Source organism: Apodemus sylvaticus, chromosome 14 (assembly GCF_947179515.1).
Source record: "Apodemus sylvaticus chromosome 14, mApoSyl1.1, whole genome shotgun sequence".
In the NCBI taxonomy this organism is placed as follows: Eukaryota; Metazoa; Chordata; class Mammalia; order Rodentia; family Muridae; genus Apodemus; species Apodemus sylvaticus.
Window position 1 is genome coordinate 57,207,856 of NC_067485.1, and position 15,815 is coordinate 57,223,670.

General features: G+C 43.0%; 1 protein-coding gene across 2 annotated transcripts in view; it reads right to left on the bottom strand.

Moving 5' to 3' along the window:
* Window positions 1-4,072: 4,072 nt before the first annotated feature.
* Window positions 4,073-15,815, bottom strand: part of Jcad (junctional cadherin 5 associated) — a 44,370-nt gene continuing 32,627 nt past the window's right edge. For both annotated transcript variants that reach the window (XM_052156851.1, XM_052156852.1), the window contains one exon: window positions 4,073-6,841. In XM_052156851.1, the coding sequence (XP_052012811.1) occupies window positions 6,807-6,841 (35 nt within the window). In that variant the 3' untranslated portion in view covers window positions 4,073-6,806. The remainder of the gene's footprint in view (window positions 6,842-15,815) is intronic.

Genomic DNA, 15,815 nt, shown 5'->3' on the forward strand with positions numbered 1-15,815 from the left:
GTCTTGCTCTGTTGCCAATGGCGCCCTCTCTGAGACCACTTGGTGTCCCATTAGACTAGTCCACACATATGATATACGTGGGCACACAGTAAGGGACTGATAGTTTGTTTCCTTGTCTTTCCTTTAGACAGGTAGGTAGATAAAGGCAGAGGATCTCTCTCTGTAGAAACTGAACCTGCTATCTTATTCTTGAACTGGTCCACTGGGGCGGAACTGTGTGGAAACGCTAGTGCCGAGACTATAGGAAGAACAGGACACAGAGAGTGAAGAAAAGAAACAACAAATGGAGTGTCTGCACCCAGGGACCAACACTGTTCCTCGTCGATAGCTTTCCTCAGAGCCCTGTCAACAACATTTACAGCCTGTCGAGTACTGGCTGAACAGCCAGAAAAGAGGCCACACATGGGGTCGAAGCAAGCCTCACTTAGGAAGTCCGATGGGAGCATCTCTGCACCTAAAAGCATGTGAGGACCTCACACTTCACATCCGGGAGAGGCTTTCTATGGAGGTCTCTGATTGTTGTGCTGTGGGCTGAAGCCAGACTTGTAAACACCCCCCCACACCCTGTCCTAGTTGAAGAGAAACCATGGGCAGAATCAGTCTCATGGGGGGCCTGGGAGGTTGCAGTAACAATGAGGGAAGGGAATGAGGAAAAGGACCCTCCTGGTTGAGGAAACAACAGCAGGGCTCCAGTCCTGGGGGGTGGGTGAAGTTTAAACCTGAAGCTTCCTACTGTCTTATTCTGGGGGGGTGGTGTGCTCTGGCAGGCCAAGGATCCCCATGAATCCCAGGCTTACCCAAAACGAGTCATCCAATCTCAGAGCTGCAAAGGACCATTGGAAGTTCAATGCCCTTATCCCATTCCTGGGTGGGTGGCCAAGTTCAAAGTCTGCAAATTGTCCTCTGACAGCCACAGAGTAAGACCTAGGGTGGGGTTTCCAGTCCCTGGAGGTGAGTTTCATTTCATAGTGTTGTTCTGATGAAGGGATGTTTTATTTGTACCTTAATCTGTGAATTAAATTATCAACCAAGTAGGTGAAAGTCCTTACTTTGAAACTGACATTCTTACTGTGAACAGAAATTTTGGATGGCCTCCAACACCTCAAACATTCAAGCCACACACACACACACACACACACACACACACACACACACGCACACACACACACACATGCACGCACACACGCACGCACTCACGCACGCGCGCGCGCACACACGGCAGAGAGGAAAGCAGCCTGGAAATGCCAATGAGAGAGACAGAAGTTCTGGCTGGACGGGAAGGACGTATTTCTATTTTAAATTGTTATTACATTTTCATGCATGTGTGTATGTGTGTGCAGTCCAGAAGCCAAATTGTAGGAGTCAGTTCTCTCTTTTCATCATAAAGGTCCCAGGGACTGAACTCAGGTCATCAGGTTTGGGGGCAAGAATCTTTATCTCAAATCATCTCCCTGGCCCATTACATTCATTTTAATGGTGTGTGTGTGTGTGTGTGTGTGTGTGTGTTGTCCCACAGCACATGTGTGGGAGCCAGAGGACAATTTTCAGGAGTCAGTTCTTTCCTTCCACTATACTGGTCACAGAAATTGAAGTTAGGTCATCGGGCTCATTGGAAAGTACCTTTACCCACAGAGGCATCTTGTTGGCCCCCTCCTTCTTTTTTTAAAATTCAGGAACAGCAGCTTGGTTTATTGGTCTATGGGACATTGAGTCTCCATCCACTTGCAGAACAGTCATTCTGGGTAGGCAGAACTCCTGAAAACAAAACAAAACAAAACAAAACAAAACAAAACAAAACAAAACAAAACAAAACAAAACAAAAAACACTGAGGGCCCCAATTTAAAGTCTGCAGGCTGCCCTGAAGGAACTTTCTCCATAACACCCAAATTTGACTCCATTTTCCATGCCACCCTCACATGAAAGGCCTACTTCTATGCCCCATGCATCTATCCTAGCAGGGGAGGTAGATAAGAGAGCTGAGCATTGACCAGAGGTCCATGGGCGACTTGGAGTGTACGATAGCTAGGTCACTGCACAGTTTGCGTCTCTGTGGAGGAAGCCACATGCAGGCCCTTCCACCCCACTGGGCTCTGGTGGAAAGTGAAGGAGCTGTGCCACCTGCCCCTGCGGTGCCTACGCTCAGTTGGCACCCAGGCAGCTTCTGTGTCAGTGAGACGGCAAACACAGGTAGTCTAAGCACAGGTTAAGAGCAGGCTGACCAGCCTGAGACAGTAAAGATAGCTACACTGTGTGGAGAGGCATGCTCCTCTGACGCTTGGTCTCCTCCATTCCAGTTACTACTTTGCTGTCCCCTGCCTCAATCTGTGTGATTATTCCTTTTCTCTCTATACCTCATTACCCAACAGTCTCCTTGATTGCACCATCCAGAGGTGTAGTGACTATTCCTGGTTGTCAGTTTGACTATATCTGGAATGAACTACAATCCAGAATTGGAAGGCTCACCTACGATCCTAATCTGGAGGCTGGGAGATACAAGTTTCTGACCTGGATCTTGGCATGGAGATCTTGAATCATAGTTGCTATGAATTCCAGAAGATTAAGACATGGAGATATCTGAGTTCAAGGTCATCTGGGATTAAAGGCATGGTGGCAGAGCCCTTTAATCTGGGTCACACCCTCTGCTGGAGATCTACATAAGGACATTGGAAGAAGGAAGGCTCACTCATTCTTCTTTGCCTGCTTGCCTCTTGAGACTGTGCAACTGCTAGATCCTTGGACCTCCATCCACAGCTGCTGCTGACCATTGTTGGGGAGTTGGACTACAGACTGTAGGTCATCAACAAATTCCCTAACTATATAGAGACTACCCATATGTTCTGTGACTCTAGAGACCCCTGACTAATACAAGAGGTGACCACAGAGCAGTCTCCAGACCCTTATCATTTGCCTTAAGTGCTAAGGAAGCTGGACAAAAGAGTGAGCAGACAGGAAGTTTGTGTAGGTTCTAGGGCTTTATTTTTACCAAATGTTATCATTTGGGGCATGCTCAGTTTGCCTGATAGGCCTCAGTTGGGCCTGGAGCAGCAGCTCCCTGACAATCAGGGCTTATCTGAAGTTTTACATCTGGATAAAGGTCATGGTTTTCCCTGACTCTGACATGTGGCTGTCAGTGCTGAGTCCTGCTTCTCACCTTGAACTTGCCTTGTTCTCTCTCTGGCTCATGTGTCAGCCTCGTGGGCTCTGAGGTAAAGGGAGGGGAGGTGTGGGTACTGGAATGTAGACACGGGAGCTGCTGCAGCTGCCGGAAGGCTCCTTGGCCTGGGAGAAGGCTTGTGGACAAGACTGTAGATGGGGCTGTCAGCCACAATCCCCTCCCTGGCCTCTGTTACATTAATAAATCCACTTGAGACAGGCTCTCAAGGCCAAGGCCACCAACAGGCAGTAGTCTATACTGCCTCCCACAATGTTGCTGGAGCCGGGACTGTTCTAGGAAGCAGGTGTCAGACCACAGGAACCTTCTCCAGGGACTGTGGTCTGAGTTTATGGTCTTGAGACCACTATTCTTTTTAAACAAAATATACAGTCTAGGGACCAGTCTTCCTATGGTGGTATCTGATCATTTCCCTCTTCTAATTGAGGGTCACAGAGTGAACCAATCCACATTCTGGGACAAGGACCTCCCACCATTCAAAGGCCATTTGGAATGTGTCTCTTAGAGCCTGTCCTGAACCAAACTTTCTTCCCACACACAGGTGTCCAGAACGTGCAGTCTAAAACAACGCAGGAAGAAAATGAAGCCCCAGCTACAACAGCTTCAGCACTGCCAATCCCCCTATCCTGTCCCCACCCAATTCAGCCAATCCTGCAGACAGTGCTCCCTAACACTAACAACAAGACCTCTGCTGTCGCTGTCATATTGGAAGAACTACTGGGCTGACAATGATGTATTATCTAATCATTTTAAATGAATAATAAATTCAAAGCAGGCGGACACACTCTGGGAGCTATAGGATGACATATGCCTTTGCAGTTATTAATCCCTTTGTGGGTTTCAACTCTGTGAAACCCTAAATCCACTGTCCTAGTAAGGGAGACACAATACCAAAGAGATGATGCACATTCAGAGTCTTTATTAATAAAGGTAATAAGTGTTTACAATTATGGAAATAATCCTGATGGTCCCTTCCAGGAGCTGGTTGCATCTTTAGAGGGTTCCCAGGGCTTATAGAAACACAACTGAATATGTAAGTATTCATAAGAATAAGTAAGATATCTCATTTTCAGTCCTTTGGGAAATTTCCCCCAAAGAGGTCAAAGACAACCATTTCCCCATCATGTCTGTAAGTTCCGAAGCAACCACAGGCACAATTCCTCCTATACTTTTTAGCTCACTTGGTTGAAATTAGAATTTTTAATTTCACAAACTCCAAATTATTGAATACCAACATGTGTAATAAGAAAAATAATTACAAACACAGAATATGGAAGGCTTTTTTTTCACCAACAGTCATGGACACACATGACATTTACATAGGGCATGGTGGTTAGTACTGATCTCAAGACATCAGCAGAATGATTTTTGGTTGGATATACATTACCTAGGACTATGAAAAGTTACATGTCAAAATTTCAAGTTTCTAAATTTAATGTCACTACTTCCTTCCAAAAGATTTGCTTATGGGCTAGAATATGGAAAAATTAAGGTTAAATTATAATATTCACTATGTGACTGTCCAGCTGCGGGAAGCATGATGCGATCTCAAACAAGACAAAATGGATGTGCAGCTTGTCTCAGACTGAGATACATAAGGCACAACAGTTTTCCGTCAGGATCCTTCTCTCTCTCTCACCGTCTTCAGACAGTGTCAGGTTGTTTGACAGGGAGTCAGTACAGCACCAGTATGTACACAGGTACACAGGCATGCACTGGGGTCTCCGCACATGTACACACACACATGGCTGCTTTCACTTTCTTTTAAGGAGGGAAGTACAGCCCCACAGAGACCAGTGTAGTCCAGCCTTCACTTGCCCCTAGCAGATGATTCAACCACCACTGCAAACCACCAACCCGCTTGTCCACTGCTCCAGGGAGATCTATAGCTCATACCCCTCCCCACAAAAGCCAAAGTCTGGACAAGGACGGCCATAAGAAACAGGCACACATCAAGACTGCAGATGTGTGCATCTGGGAAGGTGTGTCAGGAAGACTGCAGATGTGTGCATCTGGGAAGGTGTGTCGAGACTACTTGGACTCTGCTTTGTGTAGTCCAGTCAGTGCATGGGAGCTTCTTAGGAAATAAAATGATATGGTATAGATGAGTGACTGTGAAAGTCCTGTGGGAGCTCAGGACTGACCAGCCATGGGTGCACACTGCAGGAATTTGGCATGTCAGAAAATAGGATAACTAAATGCCTCAAAAAATTAATAGGGAAAGAGTGGTGGAGGGTGAGGGGAAGAAAAGATGAAAGGACAGGGAATGAGGGAAGAGGGGAAGGAAGGGGACAATGGCTTTGTAAAATGTTAGCTAACAAGAATACCTTCCTCAGGCAGAAGGGGGAAATGCCACACGGGCAATGCAGTCGTGGGACCACAGGCCTCTTTATATTCCCACCGTGGTGTATGCGCACAGAATGCCACCTGTGTACTGTCCCCAAGCACTTTCCAGAATATTAAGATTAACTAGTCACTCTAGACAAAAATAAATGTCTCTTTAAAGGAGCAAGGCAGTAGGCAGGAGACACGCGTCTTCCTGGGGTGGATTCCCCATAGGAATACAAAGACAGAAGTACGGGGCTTTGGCAAGTCGAGTGGACATGGATGCGAAATGACTATGAGGTTGTGGGCTGGTTTTGAGAGCGGTATCTTCAAATGTAATCTCCCAGCTCCGTCTGTGCAAACGTCTTTACGAGAGTTAATGAACATGGGGTTGGTTTTCGATGACACTGTGAAACAGTAAAAAGGAACAGAGCTGAGGTTGGAGCGGGGACAAGGGCTTTAGAGCCAAGCTGGGCCCTCGTGGGGCCCTCACACACACAGGGATAGACTCTTAAATAAAATAGCACTTCCTTAAAAATCTGCCACCTAAGAACTGTTTATACATCATAGAAAAATAGCAATTTTATAAAAAGAAATATAGTTACTTTGTTAACATGGTCTATTTTAAACCAGCAATTATTTTTCATATAAAGAATATCTAAACATTCACACAGAAGGTAAAATCTAGGGAAGACTGAGTGCGAAGCAGAGCGGGCACAGCATGTTTGCCTCGATGCCAGTGGGTCACCTCGCGGGTAGGTTACAGCGAGCACGACCCTTCCGGGACACCAAGAAGCGATTGCGAGTTTCACAGCCGTTAACTCACGTTACCCCAAGCTGCCGAAGGTTTAGTAATAAAAACGGGTCATCCATACTCGCTCACTCACATCTCCTTACACTGTAAGTGTCCAAACTCCTGGGCCACACTCCTAAGCATGAGCCAGGGCTGGGAGAAGCAGCAGGGAACGGATGAGATCAGGGTACAATCAAAATCACCCACTGCTTCCGAGTTTGATTTTCACCTAACACCAGATTTACACCAAGCTATTTACCAGCTTGGCCTAATCCACCCGGAAGGGAATTGATGTAAATACTCTGTTCTAAATATAGGAATTACGTATCCGTGCTGTAGAGACAGATGGTGTCAGCAGACCACCGCTTTATCTCTGGAACAGTTCTGTAGGGGTGGCAGGCAAGGAGGAGTTGGGACACTGCAAAACCCACAGTTTCCAGCTTCAGCCTGAGCAAGGCCAGCGGGCCAACTAGAGGGCACTCTGCTAGCGAGCAGTAGGGCTCCACCAGCAGCCATCACACCCTCTCCACTCGGCTGGGATCGTAGGAATCTGCAAACAAGAAAGGCGAAAGGTCAGGGGCTCATTCATCCGTCATAGGTGTTCAATCTTCAGGCTACAAGTAAAGTAGAGAACAAAACTCACATGTATATTACTGACTCTTAAGCAGCAGCAATGCCCCGGCCTAGTGCCGATACTTACTGTTGTTTTCTCTCTGTGTGTAAGAGTGTGTGTATGTATGTGTGCACGCGCTTATGTGTGAGGAGAGGCCAGAGACTGATGGTGGATACTGGATATCTTCCTCAACTGCTTTCATGTTGTTCTAAATTTTGTCCCTGTGTGACCACTGTACTTTGCTGAAGCTACAGCTCAGTGATTTGTCTGATCTAGCTGGCCAATGATCATCACAAATCCACAGTCTTGGCCGCCTCACACTGAGAGCATATGCATGCTGCTATAACTGGTTTTAGGGCTGTGGAGTTTTGAACTCAGCACTTTGCACTCCTACAGCTTCCCCCAATCCAATGACAACAACTTTATGAAGAAATTTCTCCCTTTGAGGCTTGGGGAACCTGATCTGTGAAGTGAATGTCTAGCAAGAAGAGCTTTCCTGTTTCTAGCCATCATCAGCATACAGGCAGGACCAGGATCAGTTACTCAAACTGAACCCAGATGACCTGAATTTCTTGAGTGGAAGGAACACCACAGACTGGGACAATAATCCCAAGACGCCACTGGGATGGGCAATGCATGCTGCCAAGCTGGACAGTCTGACCCTTGCAGCCCTGGAGACTGAGGCTTACCTCTGTGCCTCTGTCATGAGAGCTCCCTGCCTTAGCATTCCTAACATTTTAAGCACCTTTAATCCCAGCACTTGGGAGGCAGAGGCAGGCAAATTTCTGAGTTCAAGGCCAGCCTGGTCTACAGAGTAAGTTCTAGGACAGCCAGGGCTACACAGAGAAACTGTCTGAAAAACAAGACAAAAACAAAAACAAAAAGCAAAGAAAAAAACAAAACAAAACAAAATAAAACAAACAAAAAAACTGATACGATCAGTGGAGCAATTGGGACAGGAGTCTTCTGGATGGCATTTGCACCAGGGAGCCAGGTGGCTCCACAGCCTTCTGTGCAAGGCTGGCCAAAAGAGAGTTGGTCTCCCAGGAGGATGGACACAGGCTTTCAGGCCCACAGGATGGACAAACTCCAGTCAGAGACAGCAAGACCAACTAACACCAGAGATAACCAGATGGCGAAAGGCAAGCACAAGAACTCTACCAAGAGAAACCAAGGCTACTTGGCAACATCAGAGTCCAGTTCTCCCACTATAGAAAGTCCTGGATATCCCAACACACTGGAAAAGCGTGGATTTAAAAATCCAAAGAGATGGATTTAAAATTGAACCTCATGATGCTGATAGAGGACTTCAAGAAGGACATAAGTAACTCCCTTAAAGAAATACAGGAGAATCAGGAGAATACAGAAATCCTACATCAGATAGAGGGCTAATATCCAATATATATAAAGAACTCAAGAAGTTAGCCTCCAGAAAACCAAACAACCCTATTAAAAAATGGGGTACAGAGTTAAACAAAGAATTCTTACCTGAAGAATTTCGGATGGCGGAGAAACATCTTAAAAAATGCTCAACTTCATTAGTCATTAGGGAAATGCAAATCAAAACAACCCTGAGATTTCACCTTACACTAGTCAGAATGGCTAAGATTAAAAATTCAGTAGACAGCAGGTGTTGGCGAGGATGTGGAGAAAGAGGAACACTCCTCCACTGCTGGTGGGGTTGCAAACTGGTACAACCACTCTGGAAATCAGTCTGGCGGTTCCTCAGAAAACTGGGCACCTCACTTCCAGAAGATCCTGCTATAACACTCCTGGGCATATACCCAAAAGATTCCCCAGAATGTAATAAGGATACATGTTCTACTATGTTCATAGCAGCCCTATTTATAATTGCCAGAAGTTGGAAAGAACCCAGGTATCCCTCAACAGAAGAGTGGATGCAAAAAATGTGGTATATATACACAATGGAGTACTATTCAGCCATTAGAAACAATGAATTCATGAAATTCTTAGGCAAATGGTTGGAGCTGGAGAACATCATACTAAGTGAGGTAACCCAGACTCAAAAGATGAATCATGGTATGCACTCACTAATAAGTGGATATTAACCTAGAAAACTGGAATACCCAAAACATAATCCACACATCAAATGAGGTACAAGAAGAACGGAGGAGTGACCCCTTGTTCTGGAAAGACTCAGTGAAGCAGTATAGAACAAAATCAGAACAGGGAAGTGGGAAGGGTTGGGTGGGAAAACAGGGGGAAGGAAGGGGACTGATGGGACTTTTGGGGAGTGGGGAGTCCAGAAAAGGGGAAATCATTTGAAATGTAAATAAATATATCAATAAATTTAAAAAAAAAGAAAAAAATACAGGAGAAAATGGGTCAACAGGTAGAAGCCCTTAAAGAGGAAACACAAAAATCCCTTAAAGAACTAAAGGAAACACAAACAAACAAGTGAAGGAACTGAACAAAACCATCCAGGGTCTAAAAATGGAAGTAGAAACAATGAAGAAATCACAAAGGTAGACAACTCGGGATAGAAAACCTTTGAAAGAAACCAGGGTTCAAAGATGCAAGCATCAACAACAGAATAAAAAAGATAGAAGAACCTCGGGTGCTGAAGATACCATAGAAAACATTGACTCAAGAGTCAAAGAAAATGCAAAATGCATAAAACTTGTAACCCAAAAACATCCAGGACATCCAGGACATAATGAAAAGACCAAACTTAAGGATTATAGGTATAGAAGAGAGTGATGATTTACAACTTAAAGAGCCAGTATATATCTTCAAGAAAATTATAGAAGAAAACTTCCCTAACCTAAAGAAAGAGATGCCCATGAACATAGAAGAAGCCTACAGAACTCCAAACAGACTGGAACAGAACAAAAAGTCCTCTCAGCACATAATAATCAAAACACCAAATGCACTAAACAAAGAAAGAATATTAAAAGCAGTAAGGGAAAAAGATCAAGTAACTTGTAAAGGCAGATATATCAGAATCACACCAGACTTCTCACCAGAGACAGTGAAAGCTAGAAGATCCTGGGCAGATATCAAACAGGCCCTACGAGAATACACATGCCAGCCCAGACTGCTATACCCAGCAAAACTCTCAATCACCATAAATGGAGAAACCAAGATATTCCATGATAAAACCAAATTTACTCAATATCGTCCCATAAATCCAGTCCTAATAGATAGAAAATTCCAACACAAGAAGGGAAACTACACCCTAGAAAAAGCAAGAAAGTAATCTTCTTCCAACCAACCACACAAAGGAAACCACACAAACATAAAAATAACATCAAAAACAACGGGAAGGAACAGTCACTCTTCCTTAATATCTCTTAACATCAGTGAACTCAATCCCCCAATAAAAAGACATACACTAACAGACTGGATGTGTAAACAGGACCCAGCATTTTGCTGTATACAGGAAATGCACTTCAGTGTCAAAGACAAACACTATCTTAGAGTAAAAGGCTGGAAAACAATTTTCTAAGCAAATGGTCCCAGGAAACAAGCTGGAGTAGCCATTCTAATATTGAATAAAATCGACTTTCAACCAAAAGTCATCAAAAGAGACACGGAAGGACACTTTATGCTCATCAAATGAAAAATCTACCAAGAAGAACTCTCAATTCTTAACATCTATGCTCCAAGTGTAAGAGCACCCAGATTCATAAAAGAAACTTTACTAAAGCTCAATATACACATTGCACCTCACACAATAATTGTTGTCGACTTCAATACCTCACTCTCATCAATGGACAGATCAAGGAAATATAAACTAAATAGTGAAACTAACAGAAGTTATGGACCAAATGGATTTGGCTGATATCTATAGAACATTTCATCCTAAATCAAAAGAATATACCTTCTTCTTAGCACCTCCTGTAACTTCTCCAAAATTGACCATATAATTGGTCACAAAACAGATCTCAACAGATATGAGAAGATTTAAATAATCCCATGCCTCCTATCAGATAACTGCAGATTAAGGCTGGTATTCAATAGCAACAAAACAACAGAAAGATGGAAGCTGAACAATGCTCTCTACTCAATGATGACTTGGTCAAGGATGAAAGAATGAAAGAAATCAAAGGCTTTTTGGAATTTATTGAAAATGAAGGCAGAACATACCCAAACTTATGGGACACAATGAAAGCAGTGCTAAGAGGAAAGCTCATAGCTCCAAGTCCCTCCAAAAAGAAACAAGAGAGCATACACCAACAGCTTAACAGCACACCTGAAAGCTCTAGAACAGAAAGAAGCTAATACACTCAAGAGGAGTAGATGGCAGGAAATCAAATTCAGGGCTGAAATCAACCAAGTAGAAACAAAAAGAACTATATAAAGAATGAACAAAACCAGGAGCTGGTTTTTTGAGAAAACCAACAAGATAGATAAACCCTTAGTCAGACTAACCAGAGGGCATAAAGACAGTATCCAAATTAACAAAATTAGAAATGAAAAGGGGGATATAACAATAGAAACTGAGGAAATTCAAAAAATCATCAGATCCTACTACAAAAGCCTGGATGAAATGGACTATTTTCTAGACAGATACGAAATACCAAAGTTAAATCAGGATCAGATACACCATCTAAACAGTCCCATAACCCCTAAAGGAATAGAAGCAGTCATTGAAAGTCTCCCAACCAAAAAAAGTAGAGGACCAGATGGTTTTAGTGCAGAATTCTATCAGATGTTGAAAGAAGACCTAACACCAATACTCTACAAACTATTCTACAAAATAGAAACAGAAGGGACACTACCCAACTTGTTCTATGAAGCCACAATTATGCTGATACCAAAACCACACAAAGATCCAACAAAGAAAGAGAACTTCAGACCAATTTCCCTTATGAATATTGATGCAAAAATACTCAATAAAATTCTTGCCAACCAAATCCAAGAACACATCAAAACGATCATTCACTACAACCAAGTAGACTTTATCCCAGGGATGCAGGGATGGGTAAATTTATGGAAATACATCAATGTAATCCACTACATAAACAAACTCAAAGAAAAGAACCACATGATCATTTCATTAGATGCTGAAAAAGCATTTGACAAAATTCAGCATCCTTTCATGTTAAAAGTCTTGGAAAGATCAGGAATTCAAGGCCCATACCTAAACATAGTAAAAGCATTATACAGCGAACCAGTAGTCAACATTAAACTAAATGGAGAGAAACTTGAAGCAATCACACTAAAATCAGGGACTAGACAAGGCTGTCCTCTCTCCATATCCATTCAATATAGTACTTGAAGTTCTAGCTAGGGGCAATTAGACAACAAAAGGAAGTCAAAGGGATAAAAATTGAGAAAAAAGTTAAACTATCATTATTTGTAGATGACATAATAGTATACTTAAGTGACCCCAAAACCTCCACCAGAGAGATCCTACAGCTGATAAACAACTTCAGAAAAGTGACTGGATATAAAATTAACTCAAACAAATCAGTAGCCTTCCTCTACTCAAAGGATAAACAGGCTGAGAAAGAAATTAGGGCAACAATACCCTTCACAATAGTCACAAATAATATATAATACCTTGGTGTGACTCTAACAAAGCAAGTGAAAGATCTGTATGACAAGAATTTCAAGTCTCTGAAGAAAGAAATTGAAGAAGATGTCAGAATATGGAAAGATCTCCCATGCTTGTGGATTGGCAGGATTAATATAGCAAAAATGGCCATCTTGCTAAAAGCAATCTACAGATTCAATGCAATCCCCATCAAAATTCTAACTCAATTTTTCATAGAGTTAGAAAGAGTAATTCTCAAATTTATCTGGAATAACAAAAAACCCAGTATAGCAAAAACTATTCTCAACAATAAAAGAACTTATAGGGGAATCAGTATCCAGGACCTCAAGCAGTAGTACAGAGCAATAGTGATAAAAACTGCATTGTATTGGTACAGTGACAGGCAGGTAGATCAATGGAATAGAATTGAAGACCCAAAAATGAACCCACATACATATGGTCACTTGATCTTTGACAAAGGAGTTAAATCCATTCAGTGGAAAAAAAGATAGCCTTTTCAACAAATGGTGCTGGTTCAACTGGCAGTTAGCATGCAGAATAATGCAAATAGATCCATTCTCCTTGCACAAAGCTCAAGTACAAGTGGATCAAAAACTTCCACATAAAACCAGATACACTGAAACTAATAGAAAAGAAAGTGAGGAAGAGCCTTGAGTACATGGGCTAAAGGCCAAGGTAAAAGGCCCAGGGTAAAATTTCCTGAACAGAACACCAATAGCTTATGCTCTAAGATCAAGAATTGACAAATGGGACCTCATAAAACTACAAACTTTCTGTAAGGCAAAAGACACTATCAATAAGACAAAACAGCAGCCAACAAATTGGGAAAAGATCTTTACCAACCCTACATCTGATAAAGGGCTAATATCCAATATATATAAAGAACTCAAGAAGTTAGGCACCAGAGAACCAAATAACCCTATTAAAAATACAGAGCTAAACAAACAATTTTCAACTGAGGAATATCGAATGGCTGAGAAGAACCTAAAGAAATGTCATGAGAGAAATGCAAATCAAAACAACCCCGAGATTTCATGTCATACCTGTCAAAATGGCTAAGATCAAAAACTCAGGAGACAGCAGGTGCTTGCAAGGATGTGGAGAAAGAGGAACACTACTCTACTGCTGATAGGATTGCAAGCTTTTACAACCACTCTGGAAATCAGTTTGGCAGTTCCTCAGAAAATTGGGCATAATACTACTGAAGGACCCTGCTATACCACTCCTGGGAATATATCAAGAGAATTCTCTATCATGCAATAAGGACATATGCTCTACTATGTTCATAGCAGCCTTATTTATAATAGCCAGAAGCTGGAAAGAACCAAGATATCCCTCAATAGAGGAATGGATACAGAAAATGTGGTACATTTATACAATGGAATACTACTCAGCTATTAAAAACAATTAATTTATGAAATTCTTAGGCAAATGGGTGGAACTGGAAAATATGATCCTGAGTGAGGTAACACAATCACAAAAGAACATACATGGTAAGCACTCACTGATAAGTGGATATTAGTCCAGAAACTTGGAATACCCAAGACACAATTCATAGACCAAATGAAGCTCAAGAAGAAAAAAGAACAAAGTATGGCTACTCTGGTCCTTCTTAGAAGGGGGAACAACATGCCCATAGGAGGAGATACAAAGTGTGGAGCAGAGACTGAGACAAAGACCATCCAGAGACTGCTCCACCTAGGCATCCAACCCATATACAGTTACAAAACCCAGATACTATTGCTGACAGGAGCCTGATACAGCTGTCTCCTGAGATGCTCTGCCAGTACCTGACAGATAGATATAGAGGGGGATGCTATCAGCCATACATTGGACTGAGCACAAGGTCCATAATGGAGGAGCTAGAGAAAGGACCCAAGAAGAGGGAGGAAGTTTGCAGTGCCATAGGAGGAAAAACAATTTGAACCACCCAGTACCCTCCAGAGCTCCCAGGGACTAAACCAGGAACCGAAGAGTACACATGGAGGGACCCATAGCTCCAGATGCATATGCAACAGAGGATGGCCTTGTTGGACATCAAAGGGAGGAGAGGCCCTTGGTCCTGAAAGATGCCCCAGTGTAGGTGAATGCCAGGACAGGGAAGCAAGAGTGGGTGCATTCATGAGGGGGGATGGGTTAGGGGATTTTGGGGAGGTGGGAACCAGGAAAGGGGACATTTGAAATGTAAATAAGAAATATATCTAATAAAAAAATAAATACCTGAAAAAAGAAAAAAAAACATTGACAAATCTGTAAGAGTACAAGATAGCCTTTAAAATGGAGAGATCCCTCAAAAAAATATATGCAGAGATAGAATGATTACAAAATCCAGCAATCTCAGTACTGGGAAAGACAATCAGCCAGGGTGTCTGTGTACCCAAGCTTGCTGTATGCTGTTTATATCGAGAGGTAGAACAACCCAAGTGTCTGCCAACAGAAGACTGAGGAAAGGAACGTTCTTTCTAAGTTCAAATTCAGGAACGTTCTTTCTAAGTTCAAATGTCAGCACTGTGAGCCCTATTTAGCACCAGAAAGGAGCACTCCTGTCATTCATGGTGACACAGAGGATGAACTGTGAGGACATTGTGCTAAGCTGAGAGAGCACAGCCCTGCGATGTCACATGTGGATTTGTTTTCATGTTACCCTGTAGTAACAGAGTGTAGGACATAGCTTCTAGGAGCTGGGGGTGGGGCAGAGAGGAGACAGCGGACAAGCTGCAACTGTAAGGCGAACTCGTGTCTTGAGGGTAGCACATCACAAGGGACGTAGTTAACAGAGCTCACGTGTACTTGAACTCTGCCAAGACACTGGGAGCCGATGGATATGTTAGCATGATTATCAGATTTAGCACACAATCTGTGGTCACGCAAACATCATGTGCATCCTAAAGTTGCACATAAGTGGGTAGGATCTTACCCACTTATCGTCAAGACCTCAATGAGGACAGAAAAATAACAGCAATAATAGCCTAGAGGATGATTTGTAAAAATCGGGATGGTATAATTTTATAGAAATTTTATAGAAAAAAAATGCAGGATGGTATAATTTTACAGAACATAACTAGAAAACAATGCTCTGAAATGCACCTGGGAAATGACGCCTACGATGGCGTCCATCTATCTCCCGCAGCCTAAGCTTTTGCCATGTGCTGCTCCAGCTGCCTGGCACACACCTGGATGCTAGGCACTGTGATGGTGAAAATAAGACCATGCTGTGCAAGACAGGCTGACACTCGGGGTGCCGCTGAACCTGCTCGCTGATGGACTGACTGCCCCAGGCCCACCTGGCTAAAGGGAGTAGAGTTCCCATGACTTGACAGCTCTTGACACTGCCCTTAGCAACAAGCATGTGACCACGCTAGAAGACAGTTACAGCTCAGTGCTGTG